The 14,437-nt window shown below is 44.5% G+C and overlaps 1 protein-coding gene across 1 annotated transcript in view; it reads left to right on the top strand.

Annotated features, from left to right (window-relative positions):
- The first annotated feature begins 1,847 nt into the window (after positions 1-1,847).
- The window catches only part of hip1 (huntingtin interacting protein 1), a 51,249-nt gene continuing 38,659 nt past the window's right edge, over positions 1,848-14,437 (top strand). Inside the window, exon 1 of the mRNA XM_085371327.1 lies at positions 1,848-2,159. Coding sequence (XP_085227453.1) covers positions 2,043-2,159 — 117 coding nt within the window. The 5' untranslated portion in view covers positions 1,848-2,042. The remainder of the gene's footprint in view (positions 2,160-14,437) is intronic.

Below are 14,437 nucleotides of genomic sequence, written 5' to 3'. Positions count from 1 at the left end.
TGTTAACACTATCATCTTTTTAGTAAGAATGAACATAAATAGATTAAAGCCCTTTTTTCAGTTAACATCAGATCAGTGACTGAGAGAGTTACAATAAACTGGATGCTGCCTAGAAAAAATAATCTCAGCGATGAAAAATCTGTATCTTAGTCTCAGACTAAACATTTCTGTGGCGTATGTTTCCAGAATCATCACATTGAATATTTTCTTTTAGTGTTTCTATATCTGTTTGACAGGACACGATAAGACAGCTGAATGTGGGGAAGGCCACAGAAAAAGAAAAATGTCAACATATTAACTGATGGCGTGGGCGGGGACTGCTAGAGCTTCAGCCAGTGGCTGACAACACAGGGAGGAGTCCCAAGGCCGTTACTAGAGAAAATATCCAAATAACAGCCCAGCATGCAGCTGAAAGTTGTCATGGTACCTACAATGGCAGCAACTTCCTGCCACGACTTTGTGATTAAAGGCTTTTCATTTTTCAGAGATTGTGAGGTTTGCACATCACCGTTGATGACAAACACTATGAGTCAGGTGAATTTTGTGCTTTTATTTACACACAATTCCACACATGGACGTCCATCAGTTTACTCAGAATTGTTGCCATCCAGAGGGGGCACGTACTCCTGGCTTAAAATGCAAAATATAATATTTAACTTTGGTTCATATTTAATTTTTTTTAAAGCAAAAACATGACAAGTAACTGGTTGAAGAAATATCTGCTTTTAAAAGTAAAACTAAAATATTTTGATCTTTGGCCATTTCATTGGGTACACCTGTTCAGCTGCTTGTTAACATTTACTTAATCAGCCAATCGCATGGCAGCATCTCAGCGCACTTACGCATGTAGACTTGATCAAGATGGTCTGCTGATGTTCAAACTGACCATCAGAGGGAAGAAGAATGCTGATTTAAGTGACTTTGAATATGATGTTGTTGTTGGTCTGAGAATTTAACGAGATGTTGAGCTATTGGGATTTTCTTACACGACCATCTCTAGAGTTCACAGAGAATGGTATGAAAAAGAAAGCTCAGAGGAGGATTGCAACACTGTTTCCAGCTAATAGGAAGGCAAAAGTAACAACACTTGTTTACAACCGAGGTACCATGCAGAAGAGCGTGTCTGAATGCACAACATTCAGGTACAGAAGAAGACCACACTGGGTGTCACAAAAAAGAGGAAACTGTGACTCAGACTCACCAGAGAGAAATGTTGCCTCGTGTGATGAGTTGTTGGATCAGAGTTCAGCATAAACAACATGAAAGCATGGATCCATCCGGCCTTGTATTAACTGATCAGACTGCTGGTGGTGTAATGATGTGGGGGATATTATCTTGGCACATTTCTGACCCCTTAGTCCCAACTGAGCACAACTTCACAAAGCTTAAATCATCTCAAACTGGTTTCTTGAATGAATTCGCTGTATTCAAATTGCCTCCACAGTCACCACATCTCAATCTAATAGAACACCTTTGGGATGTGGTGCACAAGGACATTCTCATCACTGATCTGCTGCGTGATGCTGTCATGTTAGAATGGAGGAAAATCTCTAAGGGATGTTTCATGCACCTTGTTGAATCTTTGCAAACAAGAAATAAAGCAAGGTGTACCTAATAAAGTGGCCAGTGAGTGTATATTCACAATATAAGCTGTAAGTTAAAATATAAGTAACAGCTGAGTCTATCTCCGCTCTCCACATGTGAGATTTACGTCCTCGCTAACTGTCGGAATTTGGGAACTTTAGTTTGAAAAAGTGAAAGCGGAAGTGAGCCCTTCGCGGTGAGCTCGTGCGCGAACTTTACGTTGGTGCCGCTCAGGCTGCTCCTGTCATTGACTGGGGTGGTGTTGGTGGTGGACGCAGAGGCCAAATGCTTCTGTGAACGGGGGCGACGAGTCCAGCAGCGCAGCATGGACGGCTGCCCGCCATAGTTAGCGCAGTTCGGAGTCTACTTCACTGTAGCCTAGAGAACGGTTATAAGCTAAAAGCCTCTCTTTCTGTTCCCCCCCGCTGCTGTTTGTTCTTCATCTGCCTCAGACGACAATGGATCGAGTAAAAAACTCCATGCAGCAAGTCCCCAACGCTATCCCCAAAGTGATCCGACGGACCGGAGGAGCCAACAGCCTGGAGCTGGAGAGGGAAAACTTTGAAAGAGTGCAGGTACGGAGCACAGGAGGTCACAGTCATATAATAACGTTATTCTGCCGAGAGTGTGGGATGGAGGTCCCGGGCTGAGAGCCTCTTTATGGCGCTGGTGGGAGGTTTTTAAAAAGTCATGTCAACTTAAACTATGCACAGCACTGTGTCACTATTTCTCTCCGTCTGACGCGAGAGAAAGAAATGACACGGGAGCCAAAATTTTCCTTCATTTTAAACGAGTCACCGTGTGACAGCTGAGTCGATCAGGCCTATCCCGTGTTTGCTTTGCTTTTTTTTTTTTTTTTTGGATCCACATTGTTGTCACCTTCCCACACGTCTGTCTGAGATCAGCAGACACAAAACGAGCCCACTGTACAACAAAAGAGCTGTGGAGATGTGGGTCAGTGGCCTTTTGAATTCAGATAACTATTGCATAAAAAAGCACACAGGAGGGGGGCTCAGTGGAGCTGTATCATGTATGTAAAGTGCCTCCGAAGCCCTGCATTTAAGGCAGGACCAGGGATGATGCCAGGTCTCTCTTGGAAATGAGATTTTTAATCTCAATGAGATTTTTTACCTGGATAAATAAAGGACTAATAAAAAATGACGATGAAAATGGGTGAAATTGTAAAACCAAGGTAACTGCCTGTCTTCCTTCCTTGTGTTTAGTTTTCATGGCTGCTGATGAATAATGAATGTTGTGTATCTTTACTCATATATATATATATATATATGTATGTATGTATGTGTGTGTGTGTGTGTGTGTGTGTGTGTGTGTGTGTGTGTGTGTGTGTGTGCTGTGGAGCCTGCTGCTTCCTGCTTGGTGGTCTCCCCTCCCCTTGCCCCGGACCAGGCGCAGAGGAGGGAAAGCGGTGGGGGAAAGTAGGTCAGCTGAATCAAGGCAGCGTGGTAGTGCTGCAACATGCTTTTCCCAATCCACTCCTGCTGCTAAAATCGGACAGTGCAGTCCACACAGCCTAAATGTGCACAGTAGGTATTTGGCCTCGCTGCCTCTAGATGGTCTCATCCAGTCTGGCCCCCTCTCCGCCAGCCCGTCGCAGCAGCAGTATGGATTAAAGTTGGGGAAAGACGCATGCGTAGCTTTGTGCATCTCGAGCCAATCCTGGTCACTGGGTCACTGTCAGGCTCCTGAGATCACACCCTGCGGAAGGTGCCAGCATGGCAACGTAATGCAGGCACATAGTTGCTCCAGCTTCCGAGGAAACTGGAGGGGGAAGTAAATGTGTCTGAGCAGAAAGGTGTTTTTGTCTTGCTCTAGTGTATCTCCCATTAAAGGAGGGTGAAAATATTCAGGCAAGCTTTAACAAGCCCAAGTTTGATGTGTTGTCGGCAGATCATACTACTGTTTTCGTACTAATGGAGTCAGTTTCCGCCTCGTAAAGGTGTAATTTTTAAGATAATACTCATTGGGATTTGTCACCCGTATGAGAGGAAATGCTTATGTTTGCTTTTTGTTCCTCGTGGTTGTTGTTTTTGTTTTGTTTTGGGGGTTTTTGTTGGGGGGGGGGTTCTGACTGAGGATCCAGAGCTGCGGCAGGAGGTGCAGGAATCAATGAATGTGCTGTCTGCTTTACAGGGATCAACGAGAGATAATCTCATCTGATCTGTTGTGCTCTAAAGCTGCCTAAATCTGCTGGGTGGCTGGCTTTCACCTCTATAGAAATCCCAACAGCCTGCCTGCTTTTAGATATTTGTTTCTTTCACCAGCTTTTTCCTTTTTTCCCCTTTTTTTTTCATCCGTCCGTTCACATTAACAAGCTCACCTTAGATGTAAAACTTTTTTTATGTTATTTGTTTCTACCGTTTGGAACAGAATCTTATTATTTCTGTTAAATGTCTTGTTTTGCTGGTTATCAGTGATATGTTCAAGTTTGTTTGGACTATTTAGTGTCAAAAATGACTCGGTATAATAACCCCTAATCATAGCCTCAATGCTTTTTTGCAGATGAATGAATCCAGGCATTCCCAGATTATTCCCAACGCTTCTTTATCTGATTTACCCTCACGACATACTGTTTTAGCCTTTCATGCACTTAGTTCAGCTGACATGCTATTTTTTTCCCTTGAAGACCGATTTCAACATCCGTAATATAGAGCAGTGTGCAGAGCTCTCGGTGTACCTCTCGTTTGTTTATGTTTTGCCAGGAAAATTTGAAATAGGTGCAGGGATTTACTAAAACACCTGCAAACATACATGGAAATACAGTATACAAGACAAAAACTGTCCATTTTATACATCTTACACATTACTTTTAACTGACTTTCAACCTTTTGTCCACTCAGCTCTTTAATTAAATGATAACTTTTGGGTTTTTTTTATTCCCTCGATTAGTTGAGTTTATCCAACCATATAACCCCTTTGTACTGGAGAAGTACCCCGCCTACTCTGCCCACCCTGGCTTAGACCCACTGAGTTAAACAACAACAACTTAAAAATGACTCCAGAATCATCTGCTGTTAGTTGAGACAAGTTCAAGGCGTAAATTAAGCGTAAATTAAAAAATGTCTTCTGTGGTTTTCTAACCACGCTCATCCTGAGAACTTCCTGCCCGATCCTTTCTGTTGTGTGCAAAATCCCCTCTGTCATGTCCACTCGGGGTTATAAAAAGCACGAACCAGGGCAACCTGATAGCACTCAGCACTTTTAATGACATGTTTAGTCTCATAACAGCGACCGAGTCTTTCATTTAGAGTTTAGGCGGATTAAATCTCCGGGGGAGTTCGTCTGAAACGTCATTCTGTGTTTTGGTTTGGGTTGAATCGTAGCCTCAAAGCTTTAGTGAAAACAAAGGAGTAAATAACACAATGAACACCAGCGGGAGTTTTTATCATCTTTTATCTTCAGGCTCCGAAATGTCCAAGATGCCAGCTCCCGGTCCCTGAGCTCCCAGAGGACAGGAGAGGTTTTTCATTTGAAAGCTGGCGTAGGTAGTAATCTATGGACCAATAGGAACCATAATTAGTGCTTGAGGAACATTTCTGGGGCACCAGCTCCTCGGTTGGGATATGCAGAGTGAGCCACAGAGTGACACCACATTGTACGCATGTTACATAATGAAGGCCTTAAAATCAGACTGTCTGTCTGCCTCATCCTTCCCCTTTAATTGTCCATACTGAGGGCACTCCTGTATCTGGATATAAAAGTGCTTTGACTGTTTGACTGTTAATGTTCTCTTTATTTTCTATCAAACTGAACTGCCAGCATTAAGGTTGTTTTGGTTGAGTTTGCAGTCCTGTTCCTGGTGTTTTGGAGGAGTAGTAGAAGCTGGATGTTTAACTAGAGTCTGATTAATCCTTGGGCTGATTCGTAGGAAGTAAATAACCTGCTCTTAGTGCAGAAGGCCTGTCCCCCAGGCCTGCACGATCTTTTAATTCCGTTTGGTGTCACGGCAGCTTTGGAATTCAGGCAAGGAGCAAGATCGCGGCCTTTGGGCACAAGCAGGAATCAGCAGGGGTCTTTGTAGACAGGCGGGTTTTTTTTAATCACGCCGTCTTCCTGCCTCTCTTTCTCCCTCATCTTTTGTCTTTGCCTCCTTCTGCTCCCCTCCGCCGCTCATTGTCTCGAGTCCTCGTCATCTTCTTTGACATCCTGCGATTCAGAATGCGCAGGAAGTTGTCGAGGGATATCCGCATGCATGCGGGATACACGCAGACGAGCACGAAAGCGAGACCATTAAAGGCGCTGAGGGAGCAGAAACGGCGGGTGGTGGTTTGTGGCCTCATTGCGCTGGCTGCGTGGAATAATGGAGCGGGACGTGAGTGACTGGTTAGTAAGTAGAACAAAGTGCACTGCGGAGTTTCTGGTGGCAATAACAATGACTCTGAATTACAGGTTGTTTTGGAGTTCCCTGCTGAGTTTTACGAGCACGGTACAGTGAAAGGTGGAGACGGGGTGCTTGTTTGTTTCAGTCGCAGCAGAGGTCAAAAGTCAGACTGGAAGCTACGTCACCGGTGGAAGAGCGCGGTAGGGGAATTGGGCTGCTTCAGCCGCCTGTATTTGATTCGTCGGCTGCAGCGTGGGAGGTAGAGCAAGGAGGTCTGCCAATCAGGAGGTTCGATCCCTGGCTCTTCTAGTCTTAGTCTGCACGTCGAAGGATCCTTGGCCAAGATACTGAACCTGATGCATTCATCAGAGTTAGCTTAAAAGAAAAAGAATGGTTGTATGAGTGGGTGAATGAGGCTTGTAGTAAGAAAGCGCTTTGAGTGCTCAAACAGAGCAGAAAAGCACTATAAGAGTACAACTCCATTTACTCCATGTGACAAACTATGTCATTGTCAGGTTTTCTTCATTTCAAATAATACAATATTCTCATTTCAGGATAATAATAATAAGTCCAGAGGTCCTGCCCTGATGGTCACCATGCCAACACGAATACCAAATGTCAGCATGAAAATGAAAGCTTTTTTTTTTTTTTTTACTGCTGACACAATAACAAAGGTCTCCTCTACACATAAATGTCTGGGGCTGAAAATTCCCTGCTAGTTTGAAGTAAGCTCATCAAAGCTGGGCTTTCTCGGCATTAGCTGGCTTGACCCAACCTAAAACCCCGGGTGGAAGATGACAGTGTTTATCAACTTTCTCTGTTAAGCCCGACTTTCTGCGTCATTCTCGGTGAGCGCTCACTTAACAAGGAGCATTTCACGCATCATATGACTCTTCCTCTACACGAAAGAGTCCCTGTGAGCGCTGCCTGCTCCAGTCAGAGACGTTATCAGATGATGATGGAGATAAAATCTTTAAAGAACATCAACTATACTATAACTATAGCAGTCAAATGTCACACAGTTTCAAATAATACGAGGGGGGTAATAATCTCAGGATTTAACACTCAGAGCGGTAAAAATAAGCATTTAAACTCGAGTTAATGTATTTATTTTATTGCTAAGTGCGCTCTCGGTGCTGATGTTTATTTCTAGTGTGGTGGCTGCTCATCGAAGCTCTGTGCTTTGAAACATGAAAGGTTACTGCCCCGAAGCAAAATAAAGGAGCCGTGGAAATCTCTTTGATTTCTCGGCAGATCAGAGTCAAATAAAGTGTATTGATTGAACAGGTGTATAGCAGAGACCTGGCAGTATAAGAACATTTATGCACTTTCTGTATCACCGGCTGAATGCATGCACGCTCCGGTGACGATGTGGTGCACAGTTTGCTGAGCTTAACAAGTTGCACGTATAAAATGCGTTCCAGCTCTTAAAACCGAGCTGTAAATGAAGGAATCATTTCCTCCACCTGCTCCTCACTTCTTCAAGCATGTGTTGCCACGGCGAAACTGAAAACTCTGTGTTTAAGCTCAACGTAGCTCGCTAACCCAATAATCTCGCTCCGTGGTAAACCCCTCTGATTTGATTTGCTAACATCTGCTTCAGTATCCCAGGTTACTGATGTACAACATATAGACATGATGAAGAAGTGGCTCCAGTCTGTTTTTAAAAATCATCCTGCTGTGTCAATAACACCTTATGTTAGCGTATTGACATGATAACACACCACAAACTCCTGTGTTTTAATGTCTTTTTTTTTTCCACTGCGAGAAACAAAGATATTCCAGGAAAAGTGTCGTGTCATAACACTTGAGTTCAAACAAGAGACATTTGGAGGACTTTAACCCCTGACTGTGTTTTGACATGGTACAACGACCTTTTCCAAGCCACACCTGCTTAAAGAGATATGACACACGTTTTCTAATATGTCATATGGCTGCTGAGTAGGAAGTTTAACACAAATAATCAGCAGGTTAGGTGAGCCATTGCTCTTCTTGGTCCTTAACCTTTAGTCAGGAAGGTGCAGTATGACATCACGGTTCAAGTGGACTGTGAGAGGTTTACTGGAACAGGAAAAAAGATGGCACATGATGTATGCTGACAGCACAACCCAGCCAGCCCGTATTGAACTGCACTTACTCAGCAATCCTAGCCCACATCTGATTTAACTGCTGAAACACCTTGAGCACTTTTACATGCTTCATACGGCTAAATTAAAACAATGACTGAAACTCGGAGATGTGTCCTTTTAAAGCTGGTTAGACAAAAACAGAGATGAGTGTTGCTGAGTCAAAATGAAGACAGAGACAGAGTGGGACTGCTGTATGTGAGAAATGCTCGGCGATGGGCCCACGCCGTACCAGGAAGTGAGGAGACTCGGTGGAAAATAGCCTGCATTGTTTTTAGACTGACTGCTGGGCAGCCTGGAGGTTTAATGCGCACACCCGATAGTCTAATGAGTAACATATTGATTATTGTGGCTGGCCTGGCCCTGGTTGGTCAGCTGTGATTGAAAGCCTGGCCTGGATTTTAAAAATGGATCCTGTGGGCTCACTGGCTGTCTCCGAGTCTTCTGTTGTGTAATCCCAGACTGCCTCGTTGATGTTGGCGGTTGTACTGTCTCTTTTTCATTGAGGATGAGTCTTTGTCACTCTGCCTGGATGTTTTGCGCAGATTTGCACAGATTCGCACACACTGGCGACTTTATACAGTCTAGTTATTGGCATCAGGATGACACTTCTGTGTGTACGGCTGAGTCCACACTTGGTCCCTAAAATGTGAATTGAAGTTAGTCAATATGCTGTTTATATACGCTCACTGGCCACTTTATTAGGCGCACCTGTGCAACAGCACGTTAATGAAACTGTATAATGAGCCAATCACGTGGCAGCAACACAATGCATTTAGGCATGCAGACGTGGTCGAGACGACCTGCTGAAATGCAAACCGAGCATCATCCCGGTGATTTAAGTGACTTTGAATGTGGCATAGTTGTTGGTGCCAGACGGGCTGGGCTGGTCAGTTCTCTGGGTAAAAATTGACTTGTTGATGTTGGAGGTGAGAGGAGAATGACCACACTGCTTTGAGCTGATAGGACGGCAACAGTAACTCTCATAACCACTCGTTACAACAAAGGTATGAAGAAAAGCATCTAGGACTTGCTGATCGAATTAATGAAGCTCATATTTCAGTACAGAGGCTTAGTTTACGGGATTAGTAACACCTGCATTTTACCTGCTATGTCATGTTAAAATGGTATCTTTATGGAGGGTCTGTTATAGACGACTCTCCCAGAATTTTCTGAGTCAAAAGGGCCTGAAACTTTAAGCTGTTGTGAAGCTCAAATCCTGCAGGCTGACACAAACACAGAATAACTGAAGACTCTCAGAGGCACCAGATGGGGGCATCAGTTGCCCAGGAGTGATCTCCTGGTGGACGCTGAGCTCCTTTCCCCCACTTTTCACCTTTTGAAAGTTGCTTTTTTCCAGGCTTAACTGTAGTCAGTCAAGATAAGGGTTTAAGGCAGTGTGTGCATATAAAGTATGGAAATATAGGGGGCCTACTGTATACTGTCAGTATAGTTGAGTTGTTGAGTTTTCTTTGTACCACAGCCTTTTTGTTCTTTTGGCTACATTTGATCTAAGTGTCTGTTGTTGTTCCCACATCTTCTTCTCTTTCCTGCTTTTTCTGATTTTCACGGTGAGGAAGATGATTAAATTTTTTTAAATTTCTTTATTTTTTTGGAGATAGGGGAGGGGTAGATGGTCTTTTGGCTCCTGCTGCAGTTTAGATCAGGTGATCATCTGTTACTCCTACTAGTGAATGGAGCAGCAGTGGAAGTTGCAAACCCCAACCACCCCCCACCCCGTTTTGTTTCTCTCCCTGTTAGGACCCCCGGCGGTTCCCCGGACCCCAGTTTGAAACCCACCGTGTTTGAGCCATCCCACTCTGCAGGCTCCATGCTACTATTGTCTAACAGGAGAGCGGGCTATTTGCAAAATAAAGGTAGCCTCCTGCCTCAGTGTTTGCCCCTACGAGGGCTGATTCATGCGAGTGGGGTGATTGTCTTTTCTTTTGCCCCTTTTAAAGTGAAACGAGCGCCTATCGGTAGCGGTAGTCCTCTGGGTTTTTCCTCCCACACAGCTTGAGCTCCTCGCCGGGTCGGATGCTGAAAGTCCTCGCCGATAAGAGATCGCGCAGAGCTCGCGGAGAAAAGCAGACTGGACGCGGAAGGAAGCAAAGGAAGAATAGAGCAGCATTTTAATACCAAATCGGGACACATGTTGAGCTAACGGCCCTCGCCACCTCCTCCCCCCTTCTTCTCCTCCCAAATGCATTTGTAGGCTCAGTCGCTTTCCCGTTACTGCGCGTTAGGAGAGAGCCAGCAGCTCCGAGGATCCCCCGCTCGCCGTCTTGGAAGGACGATCATGGATCTGAGCAAAATCGTAAGTCCCGAAGAGCCGATCGGGTTGTCTTTATGTGAGCTAAGGACGGATATTAAGAGAAAAAAGGAGAAAGCGACAGGGTTTGCATGTTTTTGTGGAGGTGGGGGTGGTGTCCAAGAAGTCCTGAGCGCACACACTACACTCAGCAGGGTGAATACATGCAAGTTGGGCTCGGTGCAAGCAGGGACTTGCTCTGTCTGCTGTTTACATGGCAGCTAAATGCGTCCGTGGGAAGTTTGGGTTTTGTTGTGAAAGCTCGGAGGTCTCCCGTGGGTTTATTCCAGGGTTTTGCGAGCTGCTGTAGTGAAAGAACAGCTGCATTTAGTCGGGGAAATGATGAAACCAAGAGTCAGAAAGCACACGATTGTGTTAATGCAGCCTACTCTCTGGAGGCTTTACATTTCTATTGCAAGTAAATGAAGCCATTCACACATTTGGCTTTAATATAGTGTTCTTCTGAGACCTGGAAATGTTTCCTGTGTTAACCAGAGCTCTGTTTATGCTGCAGGTTAGAGGAAAAAGTTCTGCAAGCATGGTTTAAATGCGCCATGAATGTCAATTACAGGATCTTATTGACAAACCTCAAGGCCAGTCTGAGTGTGTAGTTAAAGCTCTATAACACAGAATCAAGAGACTGGGGGCTCTAAGGGTGAATTTAAAGTACAACTTCTTCACAAGCAGTGATGTTTCCAAACTGGCGATCGATGTGGAGTTTATTCCACATTTGCCTGTTCATCTTCCTTTGACTCAGAGCGATGGGGATGAGGCAAAAGAGGTGCAGCTTGGACTGCTGAAGCAGGTGCACAAGAAGCCTTTCACAGTGGATGAAGGGGTTGCACTTTTAGCCTTTTGTACTGAAGTGTAAGAGTGTGTGTGTGTGGTTTGATGAGAAAGCCTACTCTCTAGTAATCCCCAACCAGGTTGGAGACTCAAAGGTTTGTGGAGGAAAAGCACAGCGAGTGTAAATTCTGCAACGATGCACCGGATCCTGACAGGCTGTCCATAGGTGGAACAGGAAAATCAGTCTCTCAGCTGTGAGGAAAGAAAAAACCTCAGCCGCCCACGTGAAGTCAGTCACGTGTAGACATGGTGTAGGTAGGTGTAGCGATGGAAAGCCTCCTAGGGCATCACCTTCCAGTTGCAATTAACAGGTTATTTTAGCTGAACCTCGAGAAAAAGTGGGAAAGTGTAAAGTATTCCAATCAAAGCTTTTCTACATGTTGTTTCTGCCACTGTCCAGTGGGTCTTGCAGACTGTGCATCACCGCTCCACCACAGGTAATCTGGTGATGCACAGCAGAGATGAAACACTGAGGAATGTGGCTGAAGGTATGCAGGGTGTGTTGTTTAGAGATGATGACAGCCCTCCAGCCCTTCCGCGACCCTGAAAAGGATAAGCGGCAAAGAATGGATGAATGCTTATAGACCTACAGTTTCTTTATGTAAATATACACTCACCGGACTCTTTTATTTATTTGTTTTTTACCTTCAGGACTGCCTTAATTCGTCATGATATAGATTAAACAAGGTGCAGGAAACATTCCTTCAGTTGTTGTGGCTTTGTAGGCTGTACATTCATGATATGAATCTCTTGTTCCACCACATCCCAAGGGTGCACTGTTCGATTGAGACCTGGTGGTTGTCGAGTTCATGTCAGTACAGTGAACTCTGTCATGTACAAGAAACCAGTTTGAGATGATCTGAGCTTGGTGACATGGTGCTCTGAAAATATCCCCCAAATCATTAGACCACCAGCAGCAGCCGGAATAATTGATGCAAAGCAGTATGGATCCATGCTTTTGTGTTGTTTACGCCATCGTCAGAATCTCTCAGCAGCAATAGAGACTCATCAGATCAAGCCACATTTTCCCAACCTTCTATTGTCCATTTCCGATGAGTCCGGACCACGGCTTCCTGTTTTAGCTGACAGCAGTGTCACCTGGTGTGCTCTTCTGCTGCATCTGAATGTTGTGCATTCAGAGATGCTCTTCTGCATACCTCGGTTCTAACAAGTATTGCTAGAGTTACTGTTGCCTTCCTATCAGCTCGAGGTACTCCGGGCTTTCTTATTTGACATCAACAAGTCATTTTTACCCAGAGAATTGTTCTCTCTGGATATTTTCGTCCTCTTTTTTTCCCCAGACTCTAGAGATGGTTGTGTAGGAAAATCCCAGTAGATCAGCACTTTCGGAAATACTCTGGCTAACAACCACACTACGTTTAAAGTCAATCAAATGACCTTTCATTCTCAGTTTGATGCTCAGTTTGGACTTCAGAATGTCGTCTTGAGTTTCTCTACATGTCGACATGCCTTCATGCACTGAGTTAATGGCATTTGATTGGCCGATTAGAAATTTGTGCTAACGTGCAGCTGAACGTTTGCCCCATTGTTGCATCAGCTGAAACAGTTTGTTTTAGATAAAATGAAAAAGAAGCCACGGAAGCAGATGATTGTGACGCCTGTGTAGATTCGGTTATTGCTGTGCTGTGAGGTGGGGTGAGCTGAGGTGCACAGATGTGGCTTTTACTGATACGTCTTCAGGAAGTTGAGGCGAGGCCGTGAGGCTTTTTCACGCAGAGTTGCAAAGAGAGGAGGGGCTCAAAAGCCTGCCACGGGGATGAAGGGCTGAGAGTTTAATTGTGGTGGAGCCCGGCCTTCGACCTACGTGTGACTTTAACCAGCTGCCACCCTCCACCTCTACCCTCAGCGACGAACCCATTGCTGTTAGGTCGCACGCTCCAAACATCCCGGAGCTGTATGTTTGCATGCTTTTTAGTGGGCTCTTATGAGACTGCAACATCCCGCTGGGCTTATCTGCATCACCCATTGCCCCGTTATTAATGGGACAGGAGATACTCGGTGCATTAGGTGGAAAACAAGCTCCCAGTTACAGCCTCAGGGGCCTGCACATGACTGGCAGCCATTGTTACTAGGCTGGTGGCTGGTTTCACCTTCACTCTATGATAAAATTGTACATTGCATTCCAGATTCAGCTCGCTGGGTTGATAATGCTCCCTCAGTGCCTGCAGTGACACCTGTGTAGCATGCATGGGTTTGTAATTTTTGCTCCCTGCGTGCACATAAGAAAAAACTCTCACTCTGCCCTCTTTGCGTCAGTGCAAGCCTGAATTTTGAGAGATGCGAGGAGGCTCACACGGGAGCAGATTTGCACGTCAGACGCGACACATAACATGGTCCTGAAACAAGCAACACAGAGGGCTCTGTTCAGACCGGTGACCTTTTCAGCCGGGTGGAGTCGCTCTTGGAAAAATGTTTGGGCCAAAAACGCTTTTCCTGTTATTATCCAATTTTTTTTTTTCTTTCAATGGATTTGTAAAAGAATAAATAAAAACTGTTATTTCATGGTGTTGTGACCTCTGAGGAGGCTGCTTGTTTGTGTGAAATGCACCACGGTAAGGCGAGCTCTCAGTTTTACCACGTATACTTTTACTTGTGCACGTTGAACCATGAAGGCTGTTGTTTTATTTTCGAGGAAATAGGCGGATATTTTTAGTGTGTGAAACCCGAAGTCAGATACCGAGTGCACCGAAACCATGCTCATCGGAGGTATAGTCCAAAAAAAATGTTTACACCACTATATCATACTGCTGTAATCTGTGTTTTTAGATTAAACAGTTGGATTAGGTCATGTGTGTATATGTAAAAGGGAGGTTTCATAAGAACAAACACAGAAAGGCTTGTCTCCAAATCTGCACTTCCCCTTCACATCTTTGAGCTCAATGGTTTCGTTTTCCAGCTGGCGACTTTGCTTTTGGGTTTACTGTAATCTTTAAAAAAAGACATTAAAGTCTGGCTACTTGAAGCCAAATTTAATAAGAGGTGAGGCCTGGCTAAACATTTTTGCACAGTACTGTATTCTCCAGGTATGACACCATGTGCAGACTCCAAAGGTTTTTAGAAAGAGATAAGACACAGTACAAATATTGTTCTTTAAACATTTGATAGTATATGAATTAAAGATCATTTTGGATTTTTCTATATACTGAGCTGGAGACAAAACACATATTCAGTGAATATCAGACTTTTATTGATCAGCTGAGCAGAAAATGC

This window comes from Diplotaxodon limnothrissa, linkage group LG14 (genome assembly GCF_057381915.1).
Source record: "Diplotaxodon limnothrissa isolate DT_005_m linkage group LG14, D_limnothrissa_male_GT1.1, whole genome shotgun sequence".
In the NCBI taxonomy this organism is placed as follows: domain Eukaryota; kingdom Metazoa; phylum Chordata; class Actinopteri; order Cichliformes; family Cichlidae; genus Diplotaxodon; species Diplotaxodon limnothrissa.
This window is presented reverse-complemented; position numbering and strand designations above follow the sequence as displayed.